Source organism: Mustela erminea, chromosome 1, assembly GCF_009829155.1.
Source record: "Mustela erminea isolate mMusErm1 chromosome 1, mMusErm1.Pri, whole genome shotgun sequence".
Taxonomy (NCBI): domain Eukaryota; kingdom Metazoa; phylum Chordata; class Mammalia; order Carnivora; family Mustelidae; genus Mustela; species Mustela erminea.
In genome coordinates this window covers 129,025,703-129,038,555 of record NC_045614.1, presented here as the reverse complement: position 1 = coordinate 129,038,555, position 12,853 = coordinate 129,025,703, and the positions used below count along the sequence as shown (strand labels likewise).

At 36.5% G+C, this 12,853-nt stretch overlaps 1 protein-coding gene across 6 annotated transcripts in view; it reads right to left on the bottom strand.

The window, feature by feature from the left end:
- ZBBX (zinc finger B-box domain containing) overlaps nt 1–12,853 on the bottom strand; it is a 117,951-nt gene that overhangs the window by 37,785 nt on the left and 67,313 nt on the right. For all 6 annotated transcript variants that reach the window (XM_032341882.1, XM_032341871.1, XM_032341853.1 and 3 more), the window contains 2 exons: nt 11,074–11,248; nt 6,331–6,451 (listed from right to left, as the gene is read on the bottom strand). In XM_032341882.1, coding sequence (XP_032197773.1) covers nt 6,331–6,451; nt 11,074–11,248 — 296 coding nt within the window. The remainder of the gene's footprint in view (nt 1–6,330; nt 6,452–11,073; nt 11,249–12,853) is intronic.

The window sequence follows — 12,853 nt, the reverse complement described above, 5'->3', positions numbered from 1 at the left end:
AATTAAAAAATTAAAAAAAATGTGGATCAAAATATTTTATGGGATTTTCCCATGAACAAACAACTAGGTAGTCAGTGACCTAGGTCTGTACTCTGGATATTGGGACCCTAGCACCAATGCTTATTTGAAAGATCATGCCACATAAATAAAGGGTAAGCATCTTTTTTTTTTTAAGGTTTTATTTATTATTTATTTGACAGACAGAGATAACAAGTAGGCAGAGAGGCAGGCAGAGAAAGAGAGGGAGGAAGCAGGCTCCCTGCTGAGTAGAAAGCTCGATGCAGACCTTGATCCAAGCAAGGATCCTAGGATCATGACCTGAGCTGAAGGCAGAGGCTTTAACCCACTGAGCCACCCAGGCGCCCCAAGGGTAAACATCATTTAAAATAAGACTACCTCACCAGATTTTCCTCAAAATTTGAACAGATATTTATTGAAGACTGATGAAATGACAGGTACACACTACTGAGTTTCATACGAAAAAGACTATTATGGGAATTACACTTTATAAGAGATATAGACAGCTTGGACAGCAGTTGTACAGGAATAATCAGAAGAATATATGAATGAACTTAAATACCCTGCCACATAAACCACAAGGGGATACAACTATATACCTATGAAAATGACCACCACCAAACAAATGAAAAAACAAGCAAACAACCCTGAAATTACCAGGCACTGGCAAAGATGGAGAGTGGACAGAATTTGCACATTGTGAGAAAGGACCCAAATTGTGCAGGTGCTTTGCAGAAATGGTCTGACAGTTTCTCATAAAGGTAAACATGCACTTACCATATGATCTAGTCATCCCAGTCCCAGGTATTTACCCAGGGAATTAAAAACTTACATTCAAACAAAAGCTTATTTGTAAATGTTTCTAACAGATTTAGTCATAATTGCCAAAAAACTAGAAATCAGCAGGATGTTCTTCAACAGATTAATGGATAAACCGTACATCAGGATGATGAAATTCTCCCCCAATTATGGGGGGGGGGGATTTTGATTCACTGAGGAACACAGATGACTCTTAAATGCATTTTGCTAAGTAAAGGACACAAAAGGCTACATACTGTGTGCTCTCATTTACATGACATTCTGAAAAAGGCAAGTTCCCATGTGTTGGGGAAGAAGGGTTAAGTACAAAGGGGAAGCAAAAGGAAATTTGGGGGCAATGGAACCTGTGCTGTTTGGTACCACGGTGAACACTTGACTCCAGGCATTTGTAAAAACCCACAGAATCATATACAAGTTTATGCTATTCAAATTTTAAAAAGTACTCAGCATTTGGACATAACCGAATGAATGGCAGAACTACTCTAAAGGAGGTGGGAAAGAAATGAGAGCCATGGCCTTAGCAACTTTGAAGGAAAAGATTTGGACTGTGTACTGAGGGCTAAAGATAAAAAGCACTGCACACAAACAGTGTGTCGCAGTGTAATATATATGTATTTACACACACACACACATATATAGTGGTATACTATATACATATTTATATACACACACACAGGATGATAAAGGAATAAATATATCATAGATAATGAAAGCCAGGATTCTTACTGTGGGAGAAAGAAACTACAAATAAGCAAAGGGAGAATGTGATGCTGGTTTTGAGTCAGAGATATGAGTACACTCACGTTTACTTTAACAAATACTCAGGTAGATAGATACAGAAATAAATTTGGCTGTATGTTTATAGTAGGTAAGTATACCTACATATATTTCCTAGATGTTCTCTGAGAAGACCGAGGCTCTGTTGGTACCTTTGTAACCATGAGTATACCTATAATCCAGATCTTGGTTTCTGAATCCATTTTCAAAAAAAAAAAAAAAAAGAATCAAGATTATTTGGAAAAATTATTTCTGGCCTAGGGCACAGAAATGTATCTTCAGTGTCAGAAAAATAAAGAGGTGTTACAAGCAAGCCAACGAACAAACAAAAAAGGATGAGACCACGTTGAAAGCAGAGAGGAGTCAAACTAAATCAGCTCTCAGTGGTCAAGACAAGAACCATTTGAGTCACAAAATAAATAACAATAGTATGGGATATTAATCCAAAAAATAAAACACATATCCAGGAGTCTACACAAATAAACAGAATAAATAAATGGAAGGGGGGAAGAAATATTCTTCCTTGAAGAATTCTAATTAGTAAATATAGAAGAAATGAAGGAAATAGAAAATCCCCAGATATTCTGCTTCTGGCAAAATCCACTGATATACTAATATTAGTAGTGGAAAGTTTAAGGAAAAATAGCATTTTATATCATCTCATGGTATCTCCCCTAAAACCTGCATTAGTTATTATGATGTGAATGTGCCCCCTCCCAAAATTCATATGCTGACATCCTAACATCAATATGATGGCACTAAGAGGTGGGTTCTTTGGGAGATAAGTTATGAAAGTACAGCCCCCACATGGGACTGATGCCCTTATAGAAGAGGTCCAAAAGAGCAATGTGGGAACACGGCAAAAAGAGCCTATAAGCCACGAGGCAAGCCATCACTAGACTCTGAGTCTGCCAGTATCTTTCTTTTTTTTAATTGATTTTATTTTATTTATTTGTGAGAGACAAAGAGAGAGAGTGTGTACCTGCACATGCAGGGGGAGTGGCAGGCAGAGGGAGAAGCAAGCTCCCTACTGAGCAGGGAGCCCCATGTGGGACTGAATCCCAGGACCCTGGGATCATGACCTGAACCAAAGGCCAATACCTAGCCAACAGCCACCGAGGTGTCCCTGAGTCTGCCAGTATCTTGATCTTGGACTTCCAACCTCCAGAACTCTGAGAAATAATGGCTGTTTGTAAGGCACCTCAGTTTATGATATTCTGTTTCAACATCCCAAATGTACAAAGATAAAAATTGGTACCAGAAGGTGGATGCTGCTAAAAATGTAGAAGCAGCCTTGGAACTCACTGATGGGTAGAGGCTGAAAGAGGTTTAAAGTTCATACTGGAAAAAAAAACTATAGTGTTATGAAAGCACTTTAAAGACAATTTTGGTGAGGACTCAAAAAGAGGAGAACAGAGGAAAAGCCTCAGTCTCTCTACAGAATACCTAAGGAATCCTGAACAAAGTGTCAGTAGAAATATGGATGGTTAAGTGCCATTTTACTGAGATACCAAATGGAAATAAGGAACATATTATTGGATACTGGAGGAAAGGCAATTTTCATTAATAAAGTAGCAAAGAACTTGGCTAAACTGTGTCTTTGTCCTGGTGTTTTATTTAAAGTAGAACTTATGAGTGATGAAATTAGTTCTGTGGCTGAGGCGATTTCTAAACAAAGTGCTGAAGAGGAGGCTTGGTTTCTCTAGACTGCTCATAGTAAAAAGTAAGAAGGAAGAAATGACTTAAAGACAGAATTATTAACCAAAAGATAAGCAAATGTAAATATTTGGAATATTCTCAAAATATATATATTGAAAAAGAACGAGAGGGCCTATTGAGGTGAGAACAAGAAGTAAATGGCCAAAGGGCCATCTGAAATGGAGATTAATCAGAATCACCCAGATAGAAGTTGTGGCTTTTATCAGAAACAATGGAAAAATGACCTCCAAAGGCAATTCAAAAATCATCAGGGCTATTCCTTCAATTGCAGGCACAGAAAGATCCAGGTCACACAGCCAAGAACACCTGTTGGGGCAATGCCTGGTGAAACTATGAGGGTAAGGAAGCCCCTATAACCCCAAACTAGAAATGCCACATGATTTTAGCCCAAGGGAGCCACAAGATGTGACCTCACACAGGGCCATCATAGGAATGGGACCACCCAAAACCATGGAGGCAGAGACACCCAATGTCTTGGAAACCCCATCCCCAGCACAGCATAGCTATGGGGGCACTCCTTAGTGTGTCTGGAAGGCAGGACCCCCATTCTAGTGTGTCTGGAAAGTGGAACCTTCACCCCAATGGGCCTTGGAGTACAGAACACCAATGAAGGGGATAATTCTCAAGACTTAAGGTTTTATAGAATTTGCCCTGCTACTCCTTTCTTATACCCTATTTCTCTTTTTTGGAATGGAAATATTTATCCCATGCCTGTCCCACCATTATATTTTAGAAGCACATAATGTGTTTGATTTCATAGGTTCACAGTTAGCAATTTGCCTCAGAATGAATCACACATTGAATCTTACCATATCTGATTTAGATGTTAGTTAGATGAGACTTTGGACTTTAGACTTGAGTTGATACTAGAAGAAGTGAAACTTTGGGAGCTTTTAGGATGCAATGAATATATTTTGCATGTGAGAGGACTGATGAACCTTGTAGGGAGCAGGGCTGAGCTATGTTCAGAATGGTTCATATGTTGCAATCCTAACCCCAAAGTGATAATACTAGGATGTGGGCCCTTTAGAGGTCATGGCTTTATGAGGATAGAGCTCTCATTAATGGATTAATGCCCTTACAAAAGAGACCTGAGAGCGCTCCCTAGCCATTCTGTCCCGGAAGGACACAGAGAAGGCTGCCATCCGTGAATCGAGAAGCTGGCTCCCTCCAGACACCGAATCTGCTGGCACCTTTTTCTTGGACTTTCCATCATTAAAAACTGAAATGTGAATGTTTGTGTTCATAAGCTACCTGTTACTCTGTGTAATAGCCCAAAACATTATTTACAAAGTGAAAAGAGTGCGTATGCAGTGGAGGAACTCGGTGAGCACCACATTAACCACGGGCTCAAAGTTAACATGCTGGTATTAAGATATACTGACAGTATGATTATGTGATACCACACACTAAGAAGGGCACATCCTCTCTGTGTTATCCTTCCTCAAAATGCACAACCTCAATCTAATTATGAAAAAAAAAAAAGACATATCCAAATTGAGTATATCCTATGAAACAACTGGAAAGTACTCTTGGAAAATGTCAGGGTCTGGAAAAACAAGGAAAGACTAAGGAAGTGTAATGGATAAGGAGCTATGATTAAGAAAGAAAAAAAAAAAAAAAGGCAATGTGGAATCCTGGATTGGCTCCTGAAGTAGAATAAGGATAACAATGGAAAAACTGGTGAAATCCAAATAAAGTCTGTAGTTTGATTAATAATATTGTATCAAAGTTAATTTCTTGGTTTTGACACATGTACTATGGTTATGTAAGATGTTGCCATTATGGAAAGCTGAAGGAATGATATGTGGGAAATCTTAATACTGTTTTACAACTCCTTGGTATGCCTTATTACTAAATCTAAAAAAAAAAAAAAATTAAATATGTCACATGAAAAACAATTAAAGGGGCATGGAAGTAGATAGTAACCTGTCATCAAACAGAAGCTTCAAGGAAGATATGAGGGTTGACTTCAAAAATCCAAAGGAATGCCATGGAAAGGAAGAATTCAATTTGCTCTATACTGGCTTAACTGGTAGAGTTGAGACCATGTTTGGAAACCAGTCAGACACAAATTACAGTTCCCTAGAAGATACTACAGCAGGCAGAAAGTTCCAAAGATGGAATGTGCCATCTCAGGGGAGAGTTTTATATGATTGAAGGTGAAGCAAGAGCTTGATGACCATTCCTCAGGTACCTTCAACATATTGGCACTCCAACACATTGGTCCTCAAAATGCAGTTCAGAGACCAGAATTACCTAACTAGTACCACCTGGGAGCTGTTAGAAATTCAGAAATGCAGAGTGTCAGGTCCCACCCAGACCTACTGAAGAAGAAACTGTATTTTACCAGTCTGCCAGTGATTCACAGGCACAATAAAGTGTGAGCAGCCCTGCTATACGAAAAAGTGAGACTTTAAAGGTACCTCCCAATATGGATCTTATTTGATCATAAAAATGTGAATGACTCTAGCATGTACTCAGTCATAATTCTGGTCTGAGATTTAACAAATTAACTGTTGAACAATTGATGAAATGGCACATCTAATGACATAGTCTTTGAATAAAATAACTGAATATTATTAATAAAGCTATACTATTAAAAGTCTAATTAACTTAAAAATAGATTCTAAAAAGTAGAGCCTCAAAAGTTTATGCTAATGTAAAAAAATAAGAGTAATACTTTTTCAAAATAATCATTCATTACACATTTTTGCTATCGTTCTTAAATTCTATACCATATTTGTACCCTTTTTTCACATACATATTTGCATTTCTCCTAGCAAACTCTAAATTAATGGTGCATAACATACATAAATAAAATTTAAATTCTTATTAGAATAGAAGAAGCTTCACAGGGATTTAATATTGTTTTAAAATTATTTACGCAAATGTGAAGCGCACATATATAATTGCTACAAAAAAGCATGTCACACAAGTCAGGAACATAAATAGCGTTTATGTTTCTTATTAATAATGCAAAGCTTCAGAAAATACCTCCTGTGTTTTTTAAGCCATAACTTTTCCATATAGGATAGACTGTCTTCTTTAAATTCAATATTGAGTGGTTCTCTCCAAATTTTCAGATTAGTTTGTACTTCACATTCTTCCAATGAGTCTATAAAAATAAATATAATGTATAAAATTAATGTAAACTAATCTATAAATTAAATCTCTCAAGATACAAAACTCACCATTTTTGAAGCAAATATGCTTTGTAGTCAATAGTTCTAGGCTTAATTAATGCAAAATGTTAACTATTAGTGATTTATTAAATGACTGTACAGCTTTCTTCAATAATCCCTTGAAATGAAAGAATCTTATGATTCATAAGGTTTTTAAAAGGAACCAATTCTTTTCAATGATAAATACGAACAGGTTCATTATATATTCTATAAATGCAAAGACACATAAAGGTATGTATCATAACCACTGACAATAATATTTACACATTATGGGAAACAGAAAATAAATAACTCAGAATGGCACCTGGAGGAGACAACTGTCTTCATGAATTTATATCTACACAGAAATTCACTTCCAGATGCTTAAGATATTTCTGAAGTACTACTAAATTAAAACCACTATTCAGAGATATTTAAAACTGATGGAGATTTCTGGGAAAGAAAGCAGTGTAAATCCAGAATTACCAGTATCTCCACCTTCTTGGATACTATCCCTCTCTCCAAACTGACCATAAGAGGAGGAGAAAAACTTCTGAAGAAGAAAGGGAAGCAGTGAGGAAGAGAAAAATTAGTTTCGAAGGCTGAAACTAGAGAACTAGTTCCAACTAGTTCCAACATCATACCCCACAGCCTTTAAAGATTAGCTTCCAGAACAGCCAAATGCCAGCAATAGAAAGAACCAAAAGAATTCCAGTCACACTACCCATATTCTTCCCCTAAAAGTGGAGCTTTGTCGAAGAAAGCGATTGGAGGAAGCTCTGAGAAACACTCCAGAATGCACTAACCTGTGAGCAAAAGGAGATCCCTCCACTACGGGTCCTCCTTTCCAGTGCCAAACAAAATATGTCTTGATAGGAAATCTGAAACTAAAAATGAGGACTCACTTTTTTCTCTGACTAGGCATAAAGAGGAGCCACTCTGCTTGAGCGATAACTCCCAGATCTATCAGCTGATGAGGAGGAAGGGGATAAAGCATCACTCTTCTCCCATTACCAAGGGTTCATCCCCGGGAAATAAAGTCAGTGGGTAACCTGAGTTAATCTGCTTGTGAATATGTTAATAACTGAACCTACTGGCAAATAGATTAGTGATATTAATGGAAGCAGACTCTTACCTGTTTAATGCATTTAAAAGGATAGCCCTTGTTTAGAACTGCTTATAGAAAACAATTCTAGGACACATGGTTCTATGAAACATGTCTCTCTGAAAAGTGTCACATAAGCTACATATCTTGGGTTTTAGTTTGATGGCATTTTTTCATGGGTCTCTGGCTACCTTTTGTGAGAGAATTTGTGTGAGATGTCCCAGTATTCATACTGATGGGATGGTGGGTGTTTTTCTCAATAGACAGTGCCAAAGTCTTAAGGTAAACGTATGTTTTGATGTGTTGGAGTAGGTGTTGGAGGAACAGTCAGCCAGCCAGTGTAGCTGAAACAGAACAATCCAAAAGGAGAATAACAGGAGGTGAGGTCACAGAGATAACAGACTTGAAATTACACTGAAACTTCTAGGCCATTGTAAGTATGTGCCTTTCACACTGAAGGAGATGAGACTTTGGAGTTCACTTAAAATGAAATGAAGTTAGAAATCAATAACAGAGGGGAACCGAGGTGGCTCAGCTGGTTAAACATCTGCCTTCAGCTCGGGTCATGATTCCAGGGTCCTGGGAACTAGTCCCACAAGTCATGCTCCCTCTTCAGTGAGGAGTCTGCTTCTCCCTCTACCTCTCCCTTTGCCCCTCCCCCGGCTCATACTCTCTGTCAAATAAAAAATAAATATATTTTTTTTAAGTCAATAACAAATAACTAGAAAACTTGAAAATTCAAAGCATGTTACTAAGTTAAATGGCCAAGAAGCATATAAAAAGATACTCAGTATCACTTGTAATGAGTTACACAACGTAAATATGCCTTTTCATGTCTATCAGAGCAGCAAAAATTTTTAAATCTGACAAAACATTGGTGATAATGGGAGGTAACCAAACTGCTTATCTACTGGTGGGAGTATAAACTGATACAAATACTTTGGTAAATAATTCAGTTTTATCTAGTAGAGTCAAAGACATATGCAGCCTATGATCCAATTATTCTACTCCTAGGAAAAGACATCCTAGAAACGTGTACATGGGTACCAGGAGACCTATACAAAGATATTCATACCGGCATTGTTTATAATGGCAAAATAGGAATCAACCCCAAGCCCATCAACATTTAAACATGTAAATGGTGGTAATTTCCTATAACAGAAGAATATTAAGCAGTAAAAATGAATAAAATACAACTATGCACGTCTTCGTGGGTAAAGTTTAGTAAATAATATTGAGTGAAACAGGCTGCAAAAGAATATATATGCTAGCTTTCCACTTATGTAATATTCAAATACATGCAAATTTAACATATTATTTAGAGATACACAAAATACAGTAAACTACAAGGAAATTTTTTTAAATGAAAAATACAGAATCTGGGCGCCTGGGTGGCTCAGTGGGTTAAGCCGCTGCCTTCGGCTCAGGTCATGATCTCAGGGTCCTGGGATCGAGTCCCGCATCGGGCTCTCTGCTCAGCAGGGAGCCTGCTTCCCTCTCTCTCTCTCTACCTGCCTCTCCATCTACTTGTGATCTCTCTCTGTCAAATAAATAAATAAAATCTTTAAAAAAAATTAAAAAAAAAGAAAAATACAGAATCTAAGTTAGTGACAATTTCTTAGAGAGGAGGAAAGAAGAGAGAGAACAGGTGCTTACTGCTTTGTTTTTCTCCAGAATCTATACAAATTTTGTAAATGTTCTTTTCTATCTACTTAATATGTCAGGAAAAGAAAAATATTGACAAACGTATACATATGGTATACCCACAGTCATATATACAATATACTGGGGCAAGAAAAATCACATACCATATCAACAGAAGTCCTCTTCTTAATGATTTCTCTTCAGCAATCACTGACACAGTATTTCTACATTTAAAAATTTATTTTAAGGTAATCATACCAGTACACAAAGAGCTAAGATGGTCATTATAACTTATTTTTACCATAGTGAGCATTAGAAACAAAATATCCATCAATAAAATCCTGATTAAGTAAATCTTGGCATACAGAGTATTATGCAACAGTTACAAACGATGACATATAACTGTATTTATATGTAACATTGTCCATGATAGAATCTAAGCAAAAAAGTCACAAATAGCATTCATAGTGACACCCCATTTATACCTGTGCATGATGGTGCAACTGTGTCTATTGAAAAATGTACTACATGTTAACATTGATTAGATGGTTGAATTAGGTTATTCTCATTTTCTTCTTGGTTAAATTTTTGTAATAATAAAATCATGCAAAATAATCATTGTTATTCTAATAATATAGTTATCACCACTATGAAAAACAAAGTTTTTTTCTTCTCTGATCTCATCTGATTTATCATATCTGTCCCTTTATTAGTTTAAGTCTTTTAAAGTAGACAATCAAAAGGTATTTGTATAGAAGACTTTTCCCGTTCAGAGCTAAAAAATAAAAAATACATCAGAATTTGAAATTTCAAATAAAAAACACATAAAATAACATAGTCAATGAGAATTATATTAAGATACATGCTACAAAGAGAGTATATAAATAAAATCTTGGAAGTATTAATGAAACTGATGCAGCATGAACAATGGTAGGGAAATATTTCAAAGAGAAAATTATTTAGAAAAAATTCCAGTTCTAATTGGAAAATGGTATGTGACACCTTGACGTCAGGAATTATAAACAATGTTAAAAAATGAATAAAAATATAAAAAATGAATAATCAGGAGAATTCCTGCACTGGAAAAAAAATGAAGTAAAAATAATAAATTGGATCCTGTCAATAAAGATACATGATTGAAATTCATTGCCTCACATTTTATTTTCAGTGAAAAACAACTGGATGTCTCTATAAGATTCTGAGAAATAAAATTAATTAATCAAATAGTTTGAGAAGTATGATATCTCTCAAAAGATTCTGGGAAACGTAAAACAGAAACAGAATGTGCCTCAGTCACCCAATCTTCAATGTCTAGAATATGGGTGCAAAAATCATCAAGGAAAAATAAAAATAAAAAATATTCCTTTTGGCAGGAGGGGAAAAAAGATAAATCAATTCTCCCCCTTAAGTTCATAATGGTCCTTGAACTATATTTTTTCAAGACACATACAAAAAATTCTTTACTTCTCTATCTCACAGATCCTCTTGTTTTATATATAAATACAGTTCAATAAAGGAACAGTTGTCCTGAGAAAAACGTTCTGCCAGGAGTGGGGGAGCTGAAAGCATCCAATTCTGCATTCATTTGACAGTCTGAATTTACATAGGAAACAAACACAAATCTCCCCAGTGCTCAAGTCAGGGTTCTATAAATATTAAACCACTTACCCTTGGTTGTACAGTGAATGCTCCTTTGAGGAGTTACATTAAACTGTTATCCTAATGCTAACAGTTTTTAAACACTGCATTTTTATTCACAGAGAATGGAGATAAATAAGATAAATTCAGCTTTATTTTATAACATTCATTTGATAAAAGTAACTGTACCTGCTTTTGCTGCAGGTGGATTCTGTTTCTCGTTGTCATCTTGATGTCCAGTTCTCCATTGATTTAAAGTTTCCGGAAAGGACTGGGCAGAAGCTTCTTCATCAAATGACCCTTCACAGAAGAGCCTATCTTTTGGATGTGAACACTCTGCTCTTTTTGTGGTTGGAACGTCTACCTAAACCAATTAAAAGTGCATCTAAGTGTGGCTTTGTTAAAATTTCCCTATCTTAAAATATAAGTAGCATTAATTATTAGGCATTTTGAATCATACACTACTTTTTAACTTTAAAATGGAATTTTTTAAGTTGTACTTATGCATATGCTTTACTGATTTCTTTAAAATAGTATGGACAATTAGAAATGGTCCCTTCAAAAATTATTAAAACTAGAGCCTGCATAACTGAGGATTTATCATCATGCTATTCACCAGTGTTCCCCACGGGGAGTGGCAATAGCCATGAACCTAATCCCCCTGCTTCAATCTGCTATCAGCAAACTTCCCATGGCAGACGGAGCAGTTTTTTTGTTTTTGTTTTTTTTTTAATATGTGAATCTGATCATGTCATTCCTATATTCAAAACTTTCCAATGATTCTTTGAAACCCCCAGTTCCTAATAGGACCTATAAGGCTCTGCAGGCCGTGTACTTCCCTGCCTTTTTACTCCACTTCCTTCAATCCCCCTCTTCATTCCCCTCTTCATTCATCAAGAATGTTCACATTCTTAGTGCTGAGCCCACGAAACACATTCTCACTCAAGGGCCCTGCACTAGCCGCATCCAATACCGTGACCCTCCCTCCATATTTTCACATAGCCATTCCACTCATTACAGTTGGTCTGTGTTCAAATGATGACCCTACAAATACAGCCCTTTTACCCCCACCTTCCATTCCCTTACCTGCTCTCTTTTTCTCTGAAAAACATCTCTGTGTTAATTTAGTCTACATGTTTGTTTGTTTATTGCCTGTCTCTCCCCATTAGAATGTAATGAGATCAGGGATTTTTTCTTTTTCTCAGTGCCAAGAGCACTGCCTGGCATAAAGTAGGTGCTCATTAAAAGTTAGTTGAAAGAATGAGCAAATTAATTAATGCATACGAAGCATCGCATGCTTCCTGGCATAAAGATAAGAGGAAAGGATGAATTCAGCACAAAATACAGGCTCACTGTGAATGCACAGAAGAAAATAAATGTAGGAGTTGGTAGTTACACACAGGATCAGAGAAAATGGCCAAATTAGGAAAATAAGGCAAAATAAAGTCCACACCAATGCTGAATTAGCATTGTGGATTTACCTACACTGATCAAATTGCTAAATCTCCATTGTGTATATTCTAGATACAAAAGTAGAGTTCTCTATGTTCACCCCTTGATTACAAAATAAACAGGCAGACCGTTAGAGTATAATTGAGAAAAGAGCATTAAATATGTGTCCAAAATTTTGAATATAAACAAAGGCATTTGGGAAACTTAAGTCACTGTGCCAGCTGCTGGCCACAGAAACACGGGTTTAAAAGTCCACAACAGAAACAAGTGCAAGAAACAGGTTATTTAACTCAGATAAGCAAGAGTTCTACGGGTAAAAAGTGGTAGGGACAGTATTCCAGAGAGAGGGGACGGTATATATGCCAAAACATGGAGTCAAACAGCAAAGTGGCATGGAGCCATTAGTAGTTTACACTGAAGTGGTAAAAAGTAGGATAAGAGAAAATATAATTTGTGTCCGATCATGAAGGATCCTGCTGCATAGAGAGGAAGTTAAACTTACACATAATGGAAAATC